At 38.2% G+C, this 20,244-nt stretch overlaps 1 protein-coding gene across 15 annotated transcripts in view; it reads right to left on the bottom strand.

Moving 5' to 3' along the window:
- Positions 1 to 20,244, bottom strand: part of LOC138743300 (pterin-4-alpha-carbinolamine dehydratase 2-like) — a 95,592-nt gene that overhangs the window by 39,867 nt on the left and 35,481 nt on the right. For 2 of the 15 annotated variants that reach the window (XM_069898425.1, XM_069898419.1), the window contains exons 4-6: positions 19,407 to 19,496; positions 8,372 to 8,402; positions 7,544 to 7,671 (exon numbers count right to left, since the gene is read on the bottom strand). In XM_069898425.1, coding sequence (XP_069754526.1) covers positions 7,631 to 7,671; positions 8,372 to 8,402; positions 19,407 to 19,496 — 162 coding nt within the window. In that variant the 3' untranslated portion in view covers positions 7,544 to 7,630. Of the gene's footprint in view, positions 1 to 7,520; positions 7,672 to 7,753; positions 8,322 to 8,371; positions 8,403 to 10,616; positions 12,852 to 15,149; positions 19,497 to 20,244 lie in introns of those variants that run through there. The other 13 variants (XR_011344796.1, XM_069898414.1, XM_069898421.1 and 10 more) reach the window with 10 other exon arrangements.

Raw genomic sequence — 20,244 nt, 5'->3', positions numbered from 1 at the left:
TCTCTTAATTGCCCCTATTGTTACAGGCACACCACCATTCCAGACACCCACAAATCCCTGTGTAAAAAAAACTCACCCCTGATGTCTTCCCAAAACTTTTCAACCTTCAGTTTGTACAGATATTTCTCTGGTGCTTGCTAATCTGCCCTGAGGAAAAAGGTGCTATCTATGCTTCTCACAATCTTGTCAACCTCCTATGTCACCTCTCATCCTTCTTTAATCCAAAGAAAAAAGCCCCAGCTCTGCTAACCTTGCCTCATAAGACATCTTCTCCAATCAAGACAACATCCTCTACACCCTCTCCATAGCTTCCACATCCTTCCTGTAATGAGGTGACCAGAACTGAACATAATATAGTGTGGTCTCACCAGTATTACCTCATGACTCCTGAAAATCCCCCAACAAATGAAGCCCAGTATACAATAGGCCTTCTTAAAAATCCTATCAACCTGCACAGCAACCTTGAGAGATCTATGGATTTGGATCCCAAGGTCCCTCTGTTCTTCTACACTGTTTTTTCCTACCATTAACCATATACTCTGCCTTCAAGTTTAACCTCCCAAAATGCATTACTTTGCTCATATCCAGACAGAACACCATCTGCCACTTTTCCGCCCAACTCTGCATCCTGACTAAATCCTGCTGTAACCTACGACAGCCCTCAACACTATCCACAACATCGTCAACCTTCGTATCATCCCCAAACCTACTGACCCATTAGAAATAGAGGAATATTGTTATATTGATCAAGCCTCATCTGCTGGAGTAAAATATATACAGAATTCCCATTATCCAGAATTCAATCAACCGGAAAACCAAGCAACTGGCAAAAAAAATTTAAAGTTTAAATAAAAGTTTAAAATTGTAAAGGTAAATGTTCTCCAAAGCAACGCACAAGCCCTTTGGTGAAAATGGAAGCAAACATTCAGCCAGTTGAGCACTCCAGTCATGTCCCGCCTGCAGCCGCTGGGGAGACTCTCCCAAAGTGTCATCCTATCGCTGCCTATGAAGAATCTTTACCTTTATTAGTATTAGGTATATTAGTAAGGCTTTATCTGTAAACATGGGGGAGGGAGGGCTAATTATGACAGTGGGATGGTTAGTGTAGTCGCAATGCTGTTATAGCGCCAGCGATGGGTTTGAATTTATGGAAATTACCTGATTAAAGTGATTAAATACTAAATACTACAGTACTGTTTTTTTCCGAATTACATTTTACACTTTTTTTTAGTCTTTTAAATGGTCTGTTCTTAATGCAGGAGTGTACAGTGTGTCTAAGACAATTGGAAAATTTGCATATGCGTCATCCGCAATCCCCGTAGGTGCTGGATAATGGGGATTTTACTGTAGATTTGGTCTCTTATTTAAGAAAAGATGTACCAGCACTGGAAGCAAAACAGAAGAAAATCATCAGCTAATTCCTAAGATGAGAGAGTGGTCCTATCATGAATAGCATGTAGTATGATTTTATTGAAACATTTAAGATTCAAGGGTAAATGTCAAGGTAGATACTGAGAAGTTTCCATTGAATGAGTCGGTATCATTGCAATAAAAGGGGACAATTATTAAAATTCTGGTCCATTGACATTTCCTTTCATGGAGGAGATTATGGAAGAAGATCACCAAAAGTATTAAAGGAAGACTATGAAATTGAGAGCTTTGCTGAACTGGTGCAGGTTAGGAGTTGCAGGTGAGCCATATATTTAATGAGGAATTAGGTTTAAGGGGAGAGGTGGCCTACTTCTGCACCTATTTTCTTGTGTAGGACTGAAAGACATTTGAAATAGCAGGTAAGCCAAGACATTGCTTTTCTAAAACCCACTGCTACAATTCTGTGATGTTAAAAATTCTTGTCTTTGTGTTAAGTGTTTCATCCCTTTCCATCCTTATATATCTTTCCAACGTTTTACTGCAATTCTTCACACAGACCTGTTGTGCATTCGCAATAATTACCATTGATACCTGCATCTTCAGTTACGTTGGCTCCAAGTTCCAGAATTCACATAATTAACATCACTGCGTTTTCAAAAACCACCTTTAACCCTGTTTTCAGACACCCTTCTTGTATTTCACCATTTTGGTGAAATATTTTGACTGATTAACTTATTATTTTTAACTAGCACTTAAGCGCATTATTCATTTAAATGTAGCTTGAACCTTGTGATCATTGATTAAATTTGAAATAATACCAGAGCAGCAAAGTTGACTTTACTTGGCCTTGACCAGAAATATTTCATGTTAAAAATGACACTACCTTCTTCACTAAATGTTCCTTGTGATTTTTATAAATGACCTGGACAAAGAAGTCAGTAGGTTCAAACCCATCGCTGGCACTATAACAGCATTGCGACTACGCTAACCATCCCACTGTCATAATTAGCCCACCCTCCCCCATGTTTACAGATAAAGCCTTACTAATATACCTAATACTAATAAAGGTAAAGATTCTTCATAGGCAGGGATAGGATGACACTTTGGGAGAGTCTCCCCAGCGGCTGCAGGCGGGACATGACTGGAGTGCTCAACTGGCTGAATGTTTGCTTCCATTTTCACCAAAGGGCTTGTGTGTTGCTTTGGAGAACATTTACCTTTACAATTTTAAACTTTTATTTAAACTTTAAATTTTTTTTGCCAGTTGCTTGGTTTTCCGGTTGATTGAATTCTGGATAATGGGAATTCTGTATATATTTTACTCCAGCAGATGAGGCTTGATCAATATCTAGAACAATATAACAATATTCCTCTATTTCTAAATTCCACCTCTCCCCCAGCAATAAAGACCAAATGGCATTTGCCTTCCTAACTGCTCACTATACCTGCATGTGGACTTTTTGTGTTTCATACTGAGGAGCACCTTGATTCACCTTTACTCCACTCATTTACAATTCTCTTACCATTTAGATTTGTCTGCATTTTGATTCCTCCTACCAAAGTGCATGACATCATGCTTCCCTAATCAAACTTCATTTGACCAAGTTTATGCCCACACACTCAATCTGCTTATATCGTCTTGCAGAGTCCAAATATCCTCATCACTTCGTGGCTTCCACTAATTTTCCTGACAATCCCATTAATTTTCAACAAAGACAAAAAATCTGCCAGTTGTAAATGAAAACTATATATAATTAAAGGTGAATACTTATGAATTTTCTATAACAGGCTTCAATGGTGTGGTCCCACAGCTAATAGGAGTGGATCATGTTACTATTACATTTCCCTTTAAATATGATAATTACCATATATATGCATGTCATAGTCGACTTTTGTGGACCAATTTTTGGGGCAAAATTTAGGGGGTTGACTATTCCAAATATACAAATTTTTGACCGCTGTATGTGCCTGCATTGTTCGAGGTGTCATGTGGGCGGTGTAATAAGAGCGCTCGTGATCCTCCTAATCACTAGAGAGAGTCGGAGACTAGTTTGTGGCAGCTTCGATTGGATTCAAGACGGATGCTTCCATGTGGTCTTATGTACTTTAGCTAATAAAGTTCAGTTGTTTTATAAGAACCCAAGTTTCTTTATTACAATAAAAGAAATATCGCATGGTACCAGAAGTGTGCATGGTACCATGAGTAGAAGAAACACCAGGAGTATGCAAAGTGTGTATCAGTCAACAGCAGCAGAAAAATGGGAAATGTGAAAACTCTTGATGCTGTAAATTGGACTGGAAATGTGGAGGTTGTTCAAACAAAGATTCATGCTGTACCTGCAAGCCATTGGTCTCAACAGCAGACTTGATGCACAGGAGATTGCACTGCTACTTACCGTGGCGGGACCTCAAGCACTAGAGGTTTACAATACATTTGTTTTTGGTGAGTTGGAAGATCAGTGCATGCTCGACAAGGTTATTAAGATGTTTGATGAACACTTTTCATCAAAGGAAAATGAAACTTTTGGGAGGTACATGTTTTGCTCACGTATGCAGCTGAAGGGAGAGAGCTTTGATACTTTTTTAATGGACTTGAAATTAGAAGCAAGAACATGCATCTTTGGATCACTGCAAGATTCAATGATCCATGATCAAATTGTGTTTAGAATTAGTGATAAGAAAGTGAGAGAGAGATTGCTACGAGACAGAGCTGACCTTAGCTGGATCTAAGATATGCCCCACCAGTGAATCAGCTCTAGAGAACACAGAAAAGTTCAGTGAGAGTGCAAAAGCCAGTGCAAATGAAGGCATAGCCACAGCCAAGATGTGTGTCCACACACATAAATAAATGATATAGCAAACAACTAAAAGGTGGTGAGACATTCAATTATAAGCAATGTGGTACTCAGCATGCACCAAAACAATGTCCAGTCTATGGAAAAGTCTGTAATAAGTGCAAAGGGCAGAATCACTATGCAAAGCAATGTTTTTTTTCCAAAGGGAAACAAAACAGAAGTGAAATCGTGCACACTGTACACATGATAGAAGAAATGCTCTCAGTGATACACTTTTCATTGGCATGGTAGTGCAGAAAGACTATAAACAACAGACACTGAACAGCCAAGCATGAACAGATTTGAGCAGGATAAGTGGACTGTGGCATTGCATATAAATGGAACAAATATTCCTTTAAAGCTTGTCACAGGAGCAAAGGTCAACATGATCTGTAAGCACAACATCAGGGCAATGAAGATAAACCATACATCTAAATCCTGTGCAGCGCAAAGCCTACAATGGCAGAGCACTGGCACGAAAGGTACATGGTGAAAATTAAAGATGAAGAGCACCACCTCAGGTCCCTCTGCTTGGTGACAAAGCATATGAAAACTTAAGCCTAGTCAAGAGTCTGTACATACCAGGAAACCCTATTACGTTAAACTCAGTGGGTTTCAAACTGCCCCCCTAAACTCACATTCCACCTTAAGCAATCCCTTACTAATCACAGAGTACCAATGGCATAGGGATTGCTTAAGGTGGAATGTGAGTTTGGGGGGCATTTTGAAAACCACTGTGTTAGCTGATGCATTATCCAGGGCAACAGCACAGAGTGAAGCACACAATGAGAGTTCCACAGAGACAGCAGATGTGAACTTCCACATGAATCTGATCACTGAATCTTTTCCCATATCTGACATGAAATGCAAGCAGATCACAGCTGAAACAGAAAAGGACACAGTAAAGGTCATCAAGAATGTGAATGAAGGATGGCCTAGAGGTGAATGTCAGCCATACTACAACATCAGAGCTGAGCATTGACAATGGGCTTCTACTCAGACAGAGCAGAATTATCTCCTCAATTACTGCAACAAAAGATGCTGAAACGGGTGCAAGAGGAGCTCCTTGGAATGGAAAATTGCAAGAGGAGCTATAACTGCTATTTATTGGGCAGGGATAAACACTGACATTGACAGAATAATTTCAAGCTGTGAGACCCATTTGAAACATAAAGCAAAGCAGATAAAGGAACCCATGATAATAACTGATGTACCAGCAGAACCATGGCAGAAAGTTGGGACTGATCTGTTCCACATGGATGGAAAGAATTACTTGCTGGTTATGGATTACCTATCGAACTATCCAGAGATTGAGCTGCTTCCTAACATGATCTCTGCAAGACATGGAATTCCTCAAATTGTCTACAGTGGCAATGGACCATGCTACAGTGGTAGAGAATTCCAGAACTCTGCAGAAGAGTATGATTTTTGGCATGTAACTTCAAGTCCTCTGAATCGACAGTCAAACGGTAAAGCAGAGAAAGGAGTTCACATAGTTATGAAAGTTCTCATGAAAGCACAAGACAGTGGGTCAGATCCTTATCTAACTCTACTGAGTTACTGAGCTTTACCACTTGAACATGGCATGTCACCCATTGACCTGATGGCACGTAGACTACCCAGCTTAATTCCTTACTCTGCAGACACAAACAAGAACAGAAATGTTAAAGATGTCAAATAGAAACAAAAACATCTGCAATGGAGAAAAAAAGCAAACTCTGTCAAGTCAGCAAGAAGCTTAGGGCCACTGGAACAACATGACACAGTGAGTCTCAGAGATTCCAACATGGGACTAAGATCCTACACGTCAGAACAGAGGATGGTCAAATACGGAGGAAGATTCAAAAGATTCTGCTGAAAATGCAAGATACACTGCAGGAACAGACAAATGCAGAAGATCCAGCCCGCACAGCAACAGAGGAAACACCACCAGTGCTAGACAGTAGTGGACCAGCAGAGCTGACACAAGCACCTGTGTTAAGATGATCTACACATGTTATTAAAGCACCTGACAGACCGAATCTCTAAAAGAAAAAGAAATGCACACGTAAAAGCTTGTGCTGCTGATGCTTGTGTGTCACATTGTTAAAAACCTCAATCGAGAGGGGATGTAATGATAGAGTACTAGTGATCCTCCTGACCAGTAGCTTGTGGCAGCTTTGATTAGATTCAAGATGGATGCCACCACACAATCTTGTGTACTTTAGCTAATAAAGTATAGTTGTTTTAAAATAACTCAAGTTTCTTTATTACAGTAAAAGCAACATCACAGGTGGGTAGCCAGGACTGGGTGGTCAGTCCACGATCAGAGCATCAGGAGCTTGGGTGGGCAGTCGGCCAGGGCCTAGGTGTGAGTCTGCACTTGAGGCATTGGGAGCTCCAATGGGTGGGCCGAGGCAAGATTCCGCTGATGAGGTGTCAGGAACTTGGGTGGGCAGCTGGGGCCTAGGGAATAATCCGTTGTTGAGGTGTCGGGAACTCGGGTGGGCATCCGGGGCCTAGGCAAGAGTCCGTGGTTGAGGCATTAGGAGCTTCGGTGGGCAGGCAACTGAGGCCAAATATTTAGATGTGATATATGGAAAATACCAGATGTTGGGGCCAAAAAGAGGGGTCAACCTTTACATGTTATCACTATTACATGTGTATATACTTCAACTGTTATATTTTTTTAAGCTATAGAATATTGGTTTATACTGACGTAGAAGTTAAAAAGCATGATATATAAATAATGAAAGATTGTTAAGTGTTAAGCAGGCTTCAGGAGAATGAAGCAAATAGCTTCCCTTTGCAGATTTTAAAAAAGTCCATATCAATGGATTTTTGGAAGGCCAGTGGGGACTGAGGGAAGGGTTGGGCCACATCTCACTACCATCATAGGAGACTGGTCTTAGTCCTTCATCCTTTATCTTCTCTAGCAAACTTACATTTACTTTCATTTTTAGCAATAATGGACCACATTAAGTAATGGAACATTGGATACAGATACAGTTTACACTCGCTCTCAGTTGGTAAAGACCTGCTTCCAGTTTTCAGAGACATTACAGAGCTGTAATTTCAAAGTCTCCTTGAAATTGTTAGCCTTAGTGATTTCAAGGTGGGCAGATTTGCAACCAAAGTGATGCTTATCTAAACTAAGATACCCCAAGGAGAACTGAGCAAAAGGTGAATATGGAATGTATACTTATTTGTAGTCAAACATTTTTGACTGGATCAGGGTGATGTTAGCTGTATTCTGGAATTCAATCACTAACTCACCCGACAGAAATATTAAAACCCTAGCATATTCAATACATTTTAAAAATATGTTTTTCTTACATTAAAGAAAACAAAAAAATCATATTCCACTGCGTGATCCGTCTCGAACGCCAGTAAAAGGGAATTTGCTAAAATTGCGGTGAAGATGAACAATTTGAAAATCCTAGTCTTCAAAAGCCTTTTAACATAGTTTTGAAATGCAAAGTCTCTCCTAGCAAAAGAAAATCAGACAAAATGTAAGAATAGTCTCTTTCCACAATGGAAGGACAGCTCTGTATCTTCCATTTACTTACCTCCTTTTCCTGGAAAGACCATCGTCAAATATTTTCTTATCAATGGTAAGGCCCATTGCTGACGGATGGATTGTACTGCCTGAAACCATTGTTTAGACAATTATTGGTCTTCTTGTTCAGAAATGTTTAATTAGTTCCTCCTTTAATTTATTGGTGGATTTCAATATAACAATTTAATGTTTTCTTTAAAGCTTATGGTTTGCTTGTAAAATTGAATTTCGTTCGTAGCGAAATGATTACACATCTTTACAATAAGTTAATGAATGCTCAATTATTTTTAAGACTGTTATAGAATATGACATTTATGTCATAGAACACTGCACAGAAAAACCATGAAATCAATTATGATGTACAGACATTCCAAACAGATAGAGAGAAAGGAAAGAGAACATCTTGTAACAATATAATGATTACCAAATACCCCCATAATTAACAGTATTCTCAGTTTTGTTTTCACGGAACAGATGGGACCTGTACAAGCCAGACGAAATGCATTACATGAATTTCTGAGACATAGCATAAGGGTTACATTACTGGATATGAAATTCAATTGATCACATATTCTGGAACTTTAAGAAAACTAGTATCAAAAAAGCTGTCAATAAACTACCAGATTACCATAAAAATCCATCTGCTCACTCATGTCCTTCTGTGAAAAAAAAACAGCTTTATGTTACCACAAAACCATGATTATGCAGTTAATTTAACAGATCTCAGAAATAAACCATTCAGTTATACCAAAACTACCGCAAAATGCGAAAGGCTGGATTATTCTGAGTTTAAACTGGACTTTTGCTGTGACTGCCAGCTCACTCTGGCAGTTCAGCAGCCAAGTCCTGTTTTACTGAGGTTTCCCACCATCACCCTGGAGAATTCATCACTTCATTCTGTGGTGTCAGGCCGCATGAGGGACTTGAAGCCCCACTGAATTCAAAAGGGATAAGACATCGATGGATGAGTAAGCAAACAGAGTACAAACTTTTTAAAATTTTAAACAGCCTTAAACCTAATGACATCAACGTTGTTTCTAATTTTCAGATTACCCACACACCATCCAACTGGAGATTGCAGCAGTCATTAAGGATCCACACCATTCAGCACAGGCTCTGGTCTTGCTGCTAAATATCAAGAAAGAGGTCTAGGTGCCACAAGACTCGCACCACCAGGTTCAGGAACAGCTGCTACCCCTCCACCATCAGACTCAACAACAAATTCATTCAGGAACTCATTTAAGAACTCTCACTTTGGCACTTTATTGATTTTTTTTATTCTCTCTGTATTGCACAGTTTGTGTACATTTCTTTATTTGTTTACGTGTATGTTGTGTAAAGTTTTTTTTGTACTGCCAGTAAGTGGTAATTCTGCCTCGCTGACAAGAAAAAGAATCTCAGGGTTGTATGTGATGTCATGTACGTACTCGGATCTGAAATCTGATAAGTACTTCAATTTCCTCTTTACCCATTACTCCCCTTTTGTAAAATTACCAACATCCCTTCAGTCCTGTTAATAAAGGGCCCATACCCAAAATGCTGATCAACTATTTCTACCCAGGGATGATATTGGTTCTGCTGTGTTCCTCCAGCAGTCTTTCAAAGCAAACAACATGGTTAAAATGAAGCCTTTCATGTGTGTAAGGAAGCAATTGTAATAGAGTTTGGCTCAAATACCTTGGATATTTTTTCGGACTTGGTGGGGCCAGCAAGGCAAAAGATGGAGAGATTGCAGGATCACTTCAAAACTCTTCAAGATTGCATAAAATCTCATATTTGAACCAGAAGATAAGTTTAGCCATTGTTGTATTGAAGAATCTGCCTTAATGCTATAAATGTTGGCACCTTCCTGAATGGGGCGCTGCAGGACAAGTTTGTATTGAATTTAACAGATATTTAAGTTTAATGTTACCGTATATTTTTGCATATAAGATGTCCTTCAGATAATGCGGGTCCCCAATTTCAGCCAGAATTTCATCGTTTTATCATACATCAAGATGACACCCCCCCCCCCCAAAAAAAAATGCTGTGTTGACTGATCTAGTGTCACGTTGACTGAGCTGTTGCGTATGGCTGGAAGGTGAGTGCTATCGTGGAGCCTCCAGCAAAACAAAGGAAGTATGAAGCAAGTTTTACATTAAAAGTCATTGGAATCTACCAGCTGTGCTGCTACAAGGACATTTGACACAACTGAGAAGGTGGTCACGAGTGGAGAAAGTATTAAGATGTTTTAAGAAAAATACCAAAGAAACAATGTTCGATGAGAAGAGGCCAGAGTTGGGAAATTGCGTTGAAAAATCCGTGTGTGAACAGAGGCAAGATTGCACCATAGTCACAAGAAATAAAATCAGACCATCTGCACTGAAGTGGGCAAGATCAAATCCAGAACACTGTAGAGATTTTTTTTTAAACTTTATTTAAGATTTTATAACATGAATAACATATAGAATTACATTAAAAAAATTAAGAACAAAATAATAAAATTACAATACAGTATCAGTAATCTAAATAAACTATACCCTCCCCAATAATTATTACACATTAATAACCCAACTCAAATTAGTCCAACCCCCCCTTTCCCCCCCCAAAGTAAAGAGTGAAGAATTAATAAAGTTAATAATATGTGAGAAAAAAAACCCACTTACAAAAAAAACAAAAACATAACTGATTAAAATACTAACAAAAAGAAAAGTAATACTAAGATATCAGACTTAAAAAACATATTTAAATCAAACTTAAATGCATATATTTAACAGAGTTAAGATGAAACATATATTTAACTCAAACTTAATATAAAAAATTAGTAAAGTTAGTAACATTGTCTATCAAAAATTCTTAAACAATAATCAATTCTTTAAAAAAAATTGTAGCATGAGAAAAACAAAGATGAAAAAAAAACTTTCTCTATAGAGATAAACCTTCACCAAATATCAACTAACTTCACATCTATCATCATATTAGTCACATAAACCACCATCTTAAAACAAAATTCAAACCTCATTAAACATTGTACAATTCAATTTTAGTACTCTTCCACCATTTTTCCCTTTTACTCTTGAATAATTATCCAATAAAAGCTCCAATACCACATTTAAATATCCCCAATCATTACGTTAAAATTCAGATATCCAAATAATAAAAACACATCTACAACGAAATCTATATCTTCAACAAATGGAGCATAAACCACAAACAAAATTCAAGCCTCATTAAGAATTGTACAATTCAATTTATAACTTTCACCATTATTCCCTTCGTTCTATAACTAAAATAGCAAAATAATATACACTAGAATCACTGTAGAGATTTTAAAGGTACTATGGACTGGGTGCCAGCTGTTTCATGAATGGGAAAAATCTGATAATACAATGATGAAGCAGAAGTCAACTCATCAGATTCAGACCCGCATGATGAGAGTGTAAACAGTGAGACTCTGGGTGTGCAGTTACTAGTTCTTTGTCTCAGATGATAATAGTGAAAGTTATTTTTGAAGGATTTTAGATGTGTTTTTTTTACAATAAGAATTTCCTTCTAATATACACCAGTATCTTAAAAATTTGTTGTAGGGTGAAGTCTGGGTGGCTTATGGAATCAATCGAGTGGTGTTTTGAGTAGAATTTTAAGATCATGTTCTTGTGTCTGGCCAATAAGACGATCTCGGTTTTTGCCATTCTTTTTTGGGTGCTTCAAGGGTCGTCTTATACGCCAAAATATATGGTAATTATTAAGTTACAAGATGTAAACTTATATGAAAAATTACCATTTGATGTCAGTGTTAGCTGAATAGTTTTTTTTTGATGTAAGGGCAATACATAATAAGTCACAAAAAGAGCCTTGTACAATATTGGAGAGGATGGGCTGCAATTAGAGAGAAGCACGCTCAATGGGGGTTTTTCTCCCAATTCATTTTTTGTTGTCTTGACATTGCATCCTTGAGCAAAATTTACTGCTCATTTTTATTTACAATTGTGGAGGTGGTGGTGAGTTGCCTTTTTTGTCTGTTGCCATCCTTCTCGTAAAGGTATTCACATTGTGCTGAACTTTTGGTTGCGCAATGATGCACCATCAACATGGTTCCAAGTGGATTCTGTACAACTTGGAGGGGGGGGGGGGGCATTGCATTTCCATGTGTCTGATTCCCTTGTCCTTCATGGCAGTAGAGGTTGGTGTCAAAGCAGCCTTGACAAACAATTGCAGTACATATTATTGATGGTACACAATGCAGTTACTGTGGCTCAGTGGTAGAAGTAATGAATGTTTAGGATGCCCAATCTAGCAAGTTGCTTTGATGTGAAAGGTATTGAGCTTCTTGAGAGTTCTTCGCACACATTCGTGCAGACCAATGGAGAATATTCCATCACACTCCTGACATGTCTTGCACGATGGAAAGAGCGAAGAGAATTGAAAATCCACTAAGTTAAGCAATATTGGTGATTTAGTTTCACTATCTTCTTTTTAAAGTAGCATAGTGCAGTAAAGAACATATGACATCACTTTTTCTTTCTTTGGCTTGGCTTCGCGGTTGAAGATTTATGGAGGGGTTATGTCCACGTCATCTGCAGGCTTGTTTGTGGCTGACAAGTCCGATGCGGGACAGGCAGACACGGTTGCAGTGGTTGCAAGGGAAAATTGGTTGGTTGGGGTTGGGTGTTGGGTTTTTCCTCCTTTGTCTTTTGTCAGTGAGGTGGGCTCTGCAGTCTTCTTCAAAGGAGGTTGCTGCCCGCCGAACTGTGAGGCGCTAAGATGCACGGTTTGAGGCGATATCAGCCCACTGGCGGTGGTCAATGTGGCAGGCACCAAGAGATTTCTTTAGGCAGTCCTTGTACCTCTTCTTTGGTGCACCTCTGTCACGGTGGCCAGTGGAGAGCTCGCCATATAACATGATCTTGGGAAGGCGATGGTCCTCCATTCTGGAGACGTGACCTACCCAGCGCAGTTGGATCTTCAGCAGCGTGGATTCGATGCTGTCGGCCTCTGCCATCTCGAGTACTTCGATGTTAGGGATGAAGTCGCTCCAATGAATGTTGCGGATGGAGCGGAGACAACGCTGGTGGAAGCATTCTAGGAGCCGTAGGTGATGCCGGTAGAGGACCCATGATTCACCAAAGCTGTAAACATCACACATGTAGCATTGAGCCCCATCTGAGAAGTACTTCCAACAAACCAGACATTCCACTTAAACCTCTGAGACTTCACAAGTATTGCTTTGCAAGAAACCTACAAGTATATTCAGTATGATTAGGATTTGCTCATTTCTTTCTCCTCCTTACGCTAGCAATGAACTAACGGCCATCTGAAATCAGTCAGCATTCAGACAAAACAAAACTGAATGCAAAACTTTCCTGGTAAATAAAGCTTAGTAGCCTGGAAAACATTTACTCAGTAAACAATCAGATATTTTTTTCCAAAAATCCAATAGATTGAAACCAAATTGCATTTTAAAAATAAGCCTATATTGCATAATTTGCAGAATCAGTGACAGGAAAAGTCAGTTGTTATATCAAATTATTCTAAAATTTGAGATATAACCAGAGGAGTATGCAAAGATAAAGATCTATGAGATGAGAATGACAAAATTAAATCCTTGTACTGCAATGATGGGCAAAAATCTTTACCAAAATATTAATTTAATATTTGCTGTATGCCATTCAGTATATGGAACTCACTACCACAAGGAATGAATGAGGTGAGTAGCATTATGTCTTTAAGGGTGGACAGGGGTAAAGTGAAAGAGAAAGGAATGAATCAGGAGGCAAAATAATTAGAGATGAACAACATTTCAATTGGACCTAAAAACCAGAGGTGTACAATCCAGTAATGATCGGGGGCAATCAGAGGTGGAAAGGATGAGCAAATTTAAATTCCTGGGCGTCACTATCTGTTATCTGGAGGATTATCCAATAGGTTGGACAGGAAACTGATCCAAACAAAGGATATCCATGTGCTTGCTCCTGGAGGGTCATCTGACCACGTAGGTTGAAAGTAATTTCTCCATCTCAATCAAGGTTAGTCCACCCACTCCTTATGATTTAGGCATACCTGAGCTGGCCGCTCCAGTAGGCTGCAGTACAAAACCTACCATGTGAAGCAGCTCTCTCTCTCTCTCTCTTTCCCCTGAGAATGAACCCTCGCTCCACTCCAGGGTATGAGTCATGGGAGATGCTAGAAAGTCAATTGTAAGATGTGTGCCAGTACAGGGCGGGGAGTTTTTGTTGTGCATACCGAGAAGGAAAGGTTGTGCCTTATTCATTATAATCAGTGAATTACTTCCGTAGGTAATCTTGTACTCTGCCTGTAGTGAGTGAGGGGTGACAGGTAGTTTGATTCATCTTTGCGTTTAGCTGTGAGAACCACGATTAGTAGCGATCTGTAGGGAGTTGGTTGTTTCACTGCATGCAATGTGTGTAGATAACACAAACATAAACCTCTCATCAGGATGCTGTATTCATCAGGGAAATAGTGTATCCTCAATGGGGAATAGTGACTGTAACAGATTTGTGTTAATATTAATCTTTAGTTTAATGTTAAAACTATATTTTATTTAGATATGATTTAATAAGATAGTTTTGGGTGGTTACAGAGGCACAAAGACAACATATTAGCATTTTAAACACTCATGTTTCTTTGAGAAAGAAGTACAGAAGACAAGACCCTGTGACACACAGGAGTTGGAACCTTGTGGAAGATAGGTTTGAATTACAGCAACCAGAATAGGTGCTGTTATGTATCACTTCTAAGAAAAGGGGGAATCAGAATAAGTAGATTTCAAAAGAGAAGTCTACTTCTGACTGTCTCTTTAAGATAAAGAGGGCAGTTTCATTTGGAAAACAGATTACAAAGTTTTCATTTTAAAGAAGATTTGATCCAAGGAAGACAGGACTTGTATTATCCTTTTCACAGGAGATACATTTGTGGCTCAGAAGTTGGTCACTTCTGTTTGTAGAATATCGCTCTGGGTCAACTGGTTAAAAGAATTGTGAGTTTAAAGAGGCCTTAAGATATTTAAAAGCTCTTTATAATTATTTCTGAACTGAAAATTCAAGATCTTCAAGCATAACTAAAATGATACTGATGCTTTCAAAATTGACTTTTCAGAGTGAGACTTTATTACACACACACACACACACACACACACACACACACACACACACACACACACACACACATTCATTTGCGCATAGAGGGGTTAAATTTAGAGATAAGTAAGAAATCTTATGTTATTAATAGCTTAATAAAAGCTATCATTTTGAATTTACCATTGTCTGGTGAATTTACCATCGCTGTTCTTTTGTTAGTTCTAACAAAGTCCCCTTTGTCCCAAACAAAAATAAACTCTTTTTCAGGAAGAAAATCTTTTTATAAAGAATTGTTGTCCAGTGTTATTTTTTATACTTTGAATAACTTACTCAAGATCATTAGGAAGTCCATAGGCAATCTAACATCAAAATACATCAACATGGATGTTCATAGCTGTGAATCCATTTACCTTTTGTATGTTTGAAACACTGTGGAACTGATGATAATGTTGATCAATTCCATTAAATAAATTAGTTATGCAACACCAATAGTCATGTTTTAACATCTTGTACCTTCCGATCAAAGGCATGCTGGTCACCAACCCCATCCCCCACATCTTTCACAACCATTAGTTGTGATACTTCACTAGAATGATCCACTTCTGATATAGGCTCAGAAATGCACTAAGACTAATCTACATTGCTATTCATGTTCAAAATATATATTTTGTTCAGGTCTTCTTTTTGACTCTTCACAAAGAGCTTCAAAGAAGGTATTATTAAAAATAAAGCCCAGAAATAAATTTGTAAACACTTGACAATTTTAAGGAGTTTTGGGAAAGCTTTAGCACAAAAATATCAATGTATAAAATTGGAATTTAAAATTCAGTGATCAATTGACAAATACATTATGCACCAACAAAATCGGGATTTCAAAATGCTACAGTAAACTATTAAAATCACATTTATAAAAAAAACATCTTTCAGCATTGACATGTGGTTTAAAGAGTACATTCTTTAACTCACCACTGATGCAAAGAAAAGGTAGCAAGCAAGAAAGACAAGTCCCAGACTGCAGCATCTGCATAAATGACCTCTTACATTTTGGTTACCACATTCACAAGCAAATTCCATTCCAGTTCAGCAAAATTAAGTCAATATTACAAGACAGCAGAATATACAATGGTAGCAGAAATTCCTCCCATTCAATAACCAAATTTATATTGTTTACTGGGTCTTTTAAAGATGTCATTAAAGATGAATACCTCCTTTTGTATTAACTGTCAACTGAAAAAAAACCACAGCAAGCAAACAAAAAGCAAACGAAAAAAAATGGTATGAACCACTTGTTAAAAAAAAGAGCAATAATGGGAGTGGATTTAGGTCAAACATGCCAAAGATTTATAAATAAATACTGAGCTTTGTTCTTCAGGTTCAGGACATTAGCTAAAACTTTCCACCCTCTCAGGAATATTTATTTTTGTACTTTTTGAATAAATCAACTGAACCCTCAGGTAAATTCTAACCTTTTAATTCACTCAGTAGGCCAAAAGGAGCTCGAGTCAGCCCAATGCCTGATCTTCACCCTGCCTGCTCTGACTTACTGGCACTGATGCAGAGGGCTAACTCACTGCACACAGGCACCAAACAGTAAGGTGCGGTGAGGTCTCCGCTGCAGGAAGACCCAAGGTAAGAACATCCCAACAGCCATCAAAAGGCACTTCATCTCAAAGCAATCAGAAGAATTTACAAACTATTAACATTACTTTAAATTACTAAAAAATAAGTTACTTAAGAATTTTAACAATAAAAAATATTAAAAAACTAATTAATTGAAGACAGTAAACCACGAAAGTCTGCAGATGATGTGACTGTAGTAAAAACACAAAAATGCTGGAGGAACTCAGCAGGTCTCGCAGCATCTATAGGATGTAAAGATATATAACTGACGATTGGGCACAAATCAAAATTCCAAACCTAGGGAATGCCAGTACAATTGACCTTCGCTACTGGACTTTAATGTGGATTCTGGTGGAAGAGTCAAGTGATATACTTGCCTAAGCTGCAACCATCAAGTATAGACCTGGGACTTCCCCATCTGGTATCAACTGACTACTGGAAGTTCCATTAAGATCCCGGGCAACAACAATCATGATTTGGCATGAGATGTATACATTATTTTTCTTCCACGGGCAGTGAGAATGCCGATTGACAAAGTAACTGTTCACACTAACTATCTGAAAGTCTAATATTTATTTATTTATTTTTATACGTGTACATTTATTCTGCATATGTATTGTTTGTCTGTGTGTCTGTTCTATCCGGTTGTGTGTCTGCATGTTTTGCACAAGGACCGGAGAATGCTGTTTCATCAGGTTGTACTTGTGCAATCAGATGATACTAAATTTGACTTGAACTTCTTCCCTTAACTCATTTAACTCATTTCTATTGTGATTTTCTTGCTTTTTTGCTCAAAACGTACTGGCAGATCTGAGGCAAATTGGCAGCATTTAATCTCAAAGTTTGGATCCCTCACAAACGCAGAAGCCCTGAACCTTCCCGCCAATTTCCATTGTTAATTTTTTTGGTGGACATCTAAAAAAATGTCAAAATATCTCCACAGTTTTGAAGAACAGCAAAGATAGGGCCATCGTTCAATATTTCAGCTGATTGGTTTTTGGGGACTTAATCCAGTCAGGAGTATCCAGGACATGTCACGAAAGGCCCTACCACTATCCATGACTAAAGTAAACAGATTTCATTCCCTTTCGTCCTGCAAGTTCAAACTTTCAAGGGCACACCAGAGCAACGAGGTGCCGTCAGCGACTTTCAAGCTAATAACTGCCCTGCATGCATGCTAGGAGTTTTCAATTTTGTTTTTATTTAAAAAAGGGAATTTTCGTTATAATGTGTTTTATGAACTGTGCCTTATCTGCTTGCCATATCAAAATAACAAGCATCAAAATAACGGCAAAATACTGAGCAATATTTTCTTCAATTTAAGTATTTTACAGCACCTGTAAATTGATGCCAAGAAGAAATAAAAGGGCTTCTTGAAATGAAGGCAGAATCTGTTTGCTATTCACTGTTCTGTGAGATTTTCTAAGCTCCTTTAATCATCCTGGACAAAATGATTTAATACATTAACTTATCCTTGTGATAGTACAGATCTATCACCAATGTACATCGTGTATATAGTTACGGTATCTAGACTGTGCTTACAGCAATTGGCTGAGAGCTAAGCCACGCCTATTGTCTGGGCCTTAAAGGGTTGTGTCCCTAGCCAGGTCGGATCATTCCAGACTGGTCGGCCACCTGTGGAGAGCTCCTGTCTTTTGCTAATAAAAGCCTTGGTTTGGATCAACAAGTCTTTGATTCTTTCGACAAGGTCTACAATCCTTTATAGTGCTGCACCAAAATTGCAGTTCAGTTCCCATCTGACAGTTATTTACACATGCATACAGTATGGTAACAAGCCCTTTCAGCCTTCAAGGCTATGTCACTCAATTGGCCTACAACCCGGTATGTTTTGAAGGGTGGGAGGAAACTGGATAGCACCTGGAAGAAGCCCATGCAGAAATGGGGAAAACATACAAACTCCTTACACACAGGGCCAGATTCAAACCCATGTCGCTGGCACTGTAACAGTGTTGCACCAACTGCTATTCTAACCTGCTATCCCGGTACTGAATGAGGACCTCATTGTAAATAATCATTATAAAAATGGTCATTTGAGAAGTAAAACATTGTACAGTTAAAGAATTAAAGCATAAAATTTTCTCTGCAGCACATTTCTTACAATGAATGCAGCAAAATATAGAGAAGTTGAGGCATTTCACTTTAACATTAAACAGTGGCCAGGAGGACTTGTACTCAAAACACTGGTAACAGACAAGTACAGCAGGCAAACAGGGAGGCAAATTGTATTTAAGCTTTTATTGCAAAGTAGTTGGCATGCAGAAAGTAGACTCATTGCAAACTATATAGGGCTTTGTTGAGAACACAGATGGAGAACAGAATGCAATTCTGGTCTCTGAACCAAGGATACACATGCCTTGGAGATAATCCAATGAAAATTTAGTTCTACACAGAGAAATTTATAGGTTTCAAAATATGCCTGCAATTATTGGAGCTTAAAAGAATGAGTAAAAAGTTTATTAAAGAGCAAGATTGAAAAGTCTTGGAAGGATACATAGTAGAAGAGTGTTTGGTAGAAATTGAAAATCTGGAATCTTGGCATGGTCTCACAGGTCAAATATTTAGAAGAGAAGAAACTTCATTTCTCAGGAAATTTTTGTTGCTCTCCTACCCCCACCCCTTCCCCGTTTACATAATGCAGACAGCAAAGTAAGCTTGAGGTCAAGGATGATGTGTGATTTAACTGAATGGGGGAGTAGCCTCAGAAGCCAAATGATCTTCTCCTGCCCATTGTTGCTGCATCACGTAAAATCTAAAATATGCAAATTTTAATTACAAAGAATTAACGTGCAGCAAAAGGAATATTGATTTAAAGTGCAGATTACCCATTCTATTATTGCCCCCAATCTGAATGTTTAATATGTTCACAATAATCTTAAATGCTTTACATTTTATGCAAAACCCTTTTCCCCGAAAAAGAAAAAAAAAGTTTTAAAAAAACTAATTTACTGAAGCAGCCACTTGCTCAATGAACTTGGCCAATTTAACATCTTTTTTGGAGAGACCACCACAGTCATGTGTCAGAAGCGTGATCTGAACCTGGAGAGAGAGAAGAAAAAAAAACACAACTGAGTCACCGTTTCACTTTAATCAAAGTGGGCCAGATCAATTTCAGAATCGCATTTCTAGCCCAGACTCACTTATTTTCGCTATACTGGAGTAGATCCATTTTATAATCTCACTCAATATTTTTAATTATTGGATCAGAAAATGAAATTCAAGTGTGATACACAAATATACATACACTTAGATTATGAAAATTGTAATATTCAATCAGCATTTTTATAATCAAAAATGTTATGTTTATTCTAAATGCTTGAATTTATGCTCATTGGTTTTTTTTTGTTCCTATTTACTTCCAGAGTCCAGATCAAAAGATTACATGTTTAAGTCCCAGTTCAACACCTGAACAAATGTTCTCGGCTGATTTCAATGCAGTTTTGAGGAAGTGCCATATTGTCAGAGATTCAGTTTTCTGGCAGAGAAATAGATAGATGTAAAATATCCTGTGGGATTAGCAAAACTGCAGGGAATTTCCCCTGGTGTTCTTGACAAGACTTGTTCTTTAATCTCAACAAAACAAAAGCAATCCAGTTTTGAATGCTACTTTTCCTTATTTTCATTTCCAACCTTTCCTGATGGTTCAACCCCTTGCCCTGCTCAGTCCAAGTTTCTCCAATTTCTCTCCACATCAGAACTCATTTTATTCCCACTTCCTATGCATTCACTTTCCTAAATGACCTGCTAACTTGAGCTACAAATGGTACTGTACATTGCTTCTTTCTCG

This window comes from Narcine bancroftii, chromosome 9, assembly GCF_036971445.1.
Source record: "Narcine bancroftii isolate sNarBan1 chromosome 9, sNarBan1.hap1, whole genome shotgun sequence".
Classification (NCBI taxonomy): domain Eukaryota; kingdom Metazoa; phylum Chordata; class Chondrichthyes; order Torpediniformes; family Narcinidae; genus Narcine; species Narcine bancroftii.
Note: the sequence above shows the minus strand (reverse complement) of the source record. Positions and strands in the feature narration are given on the sequence as shown.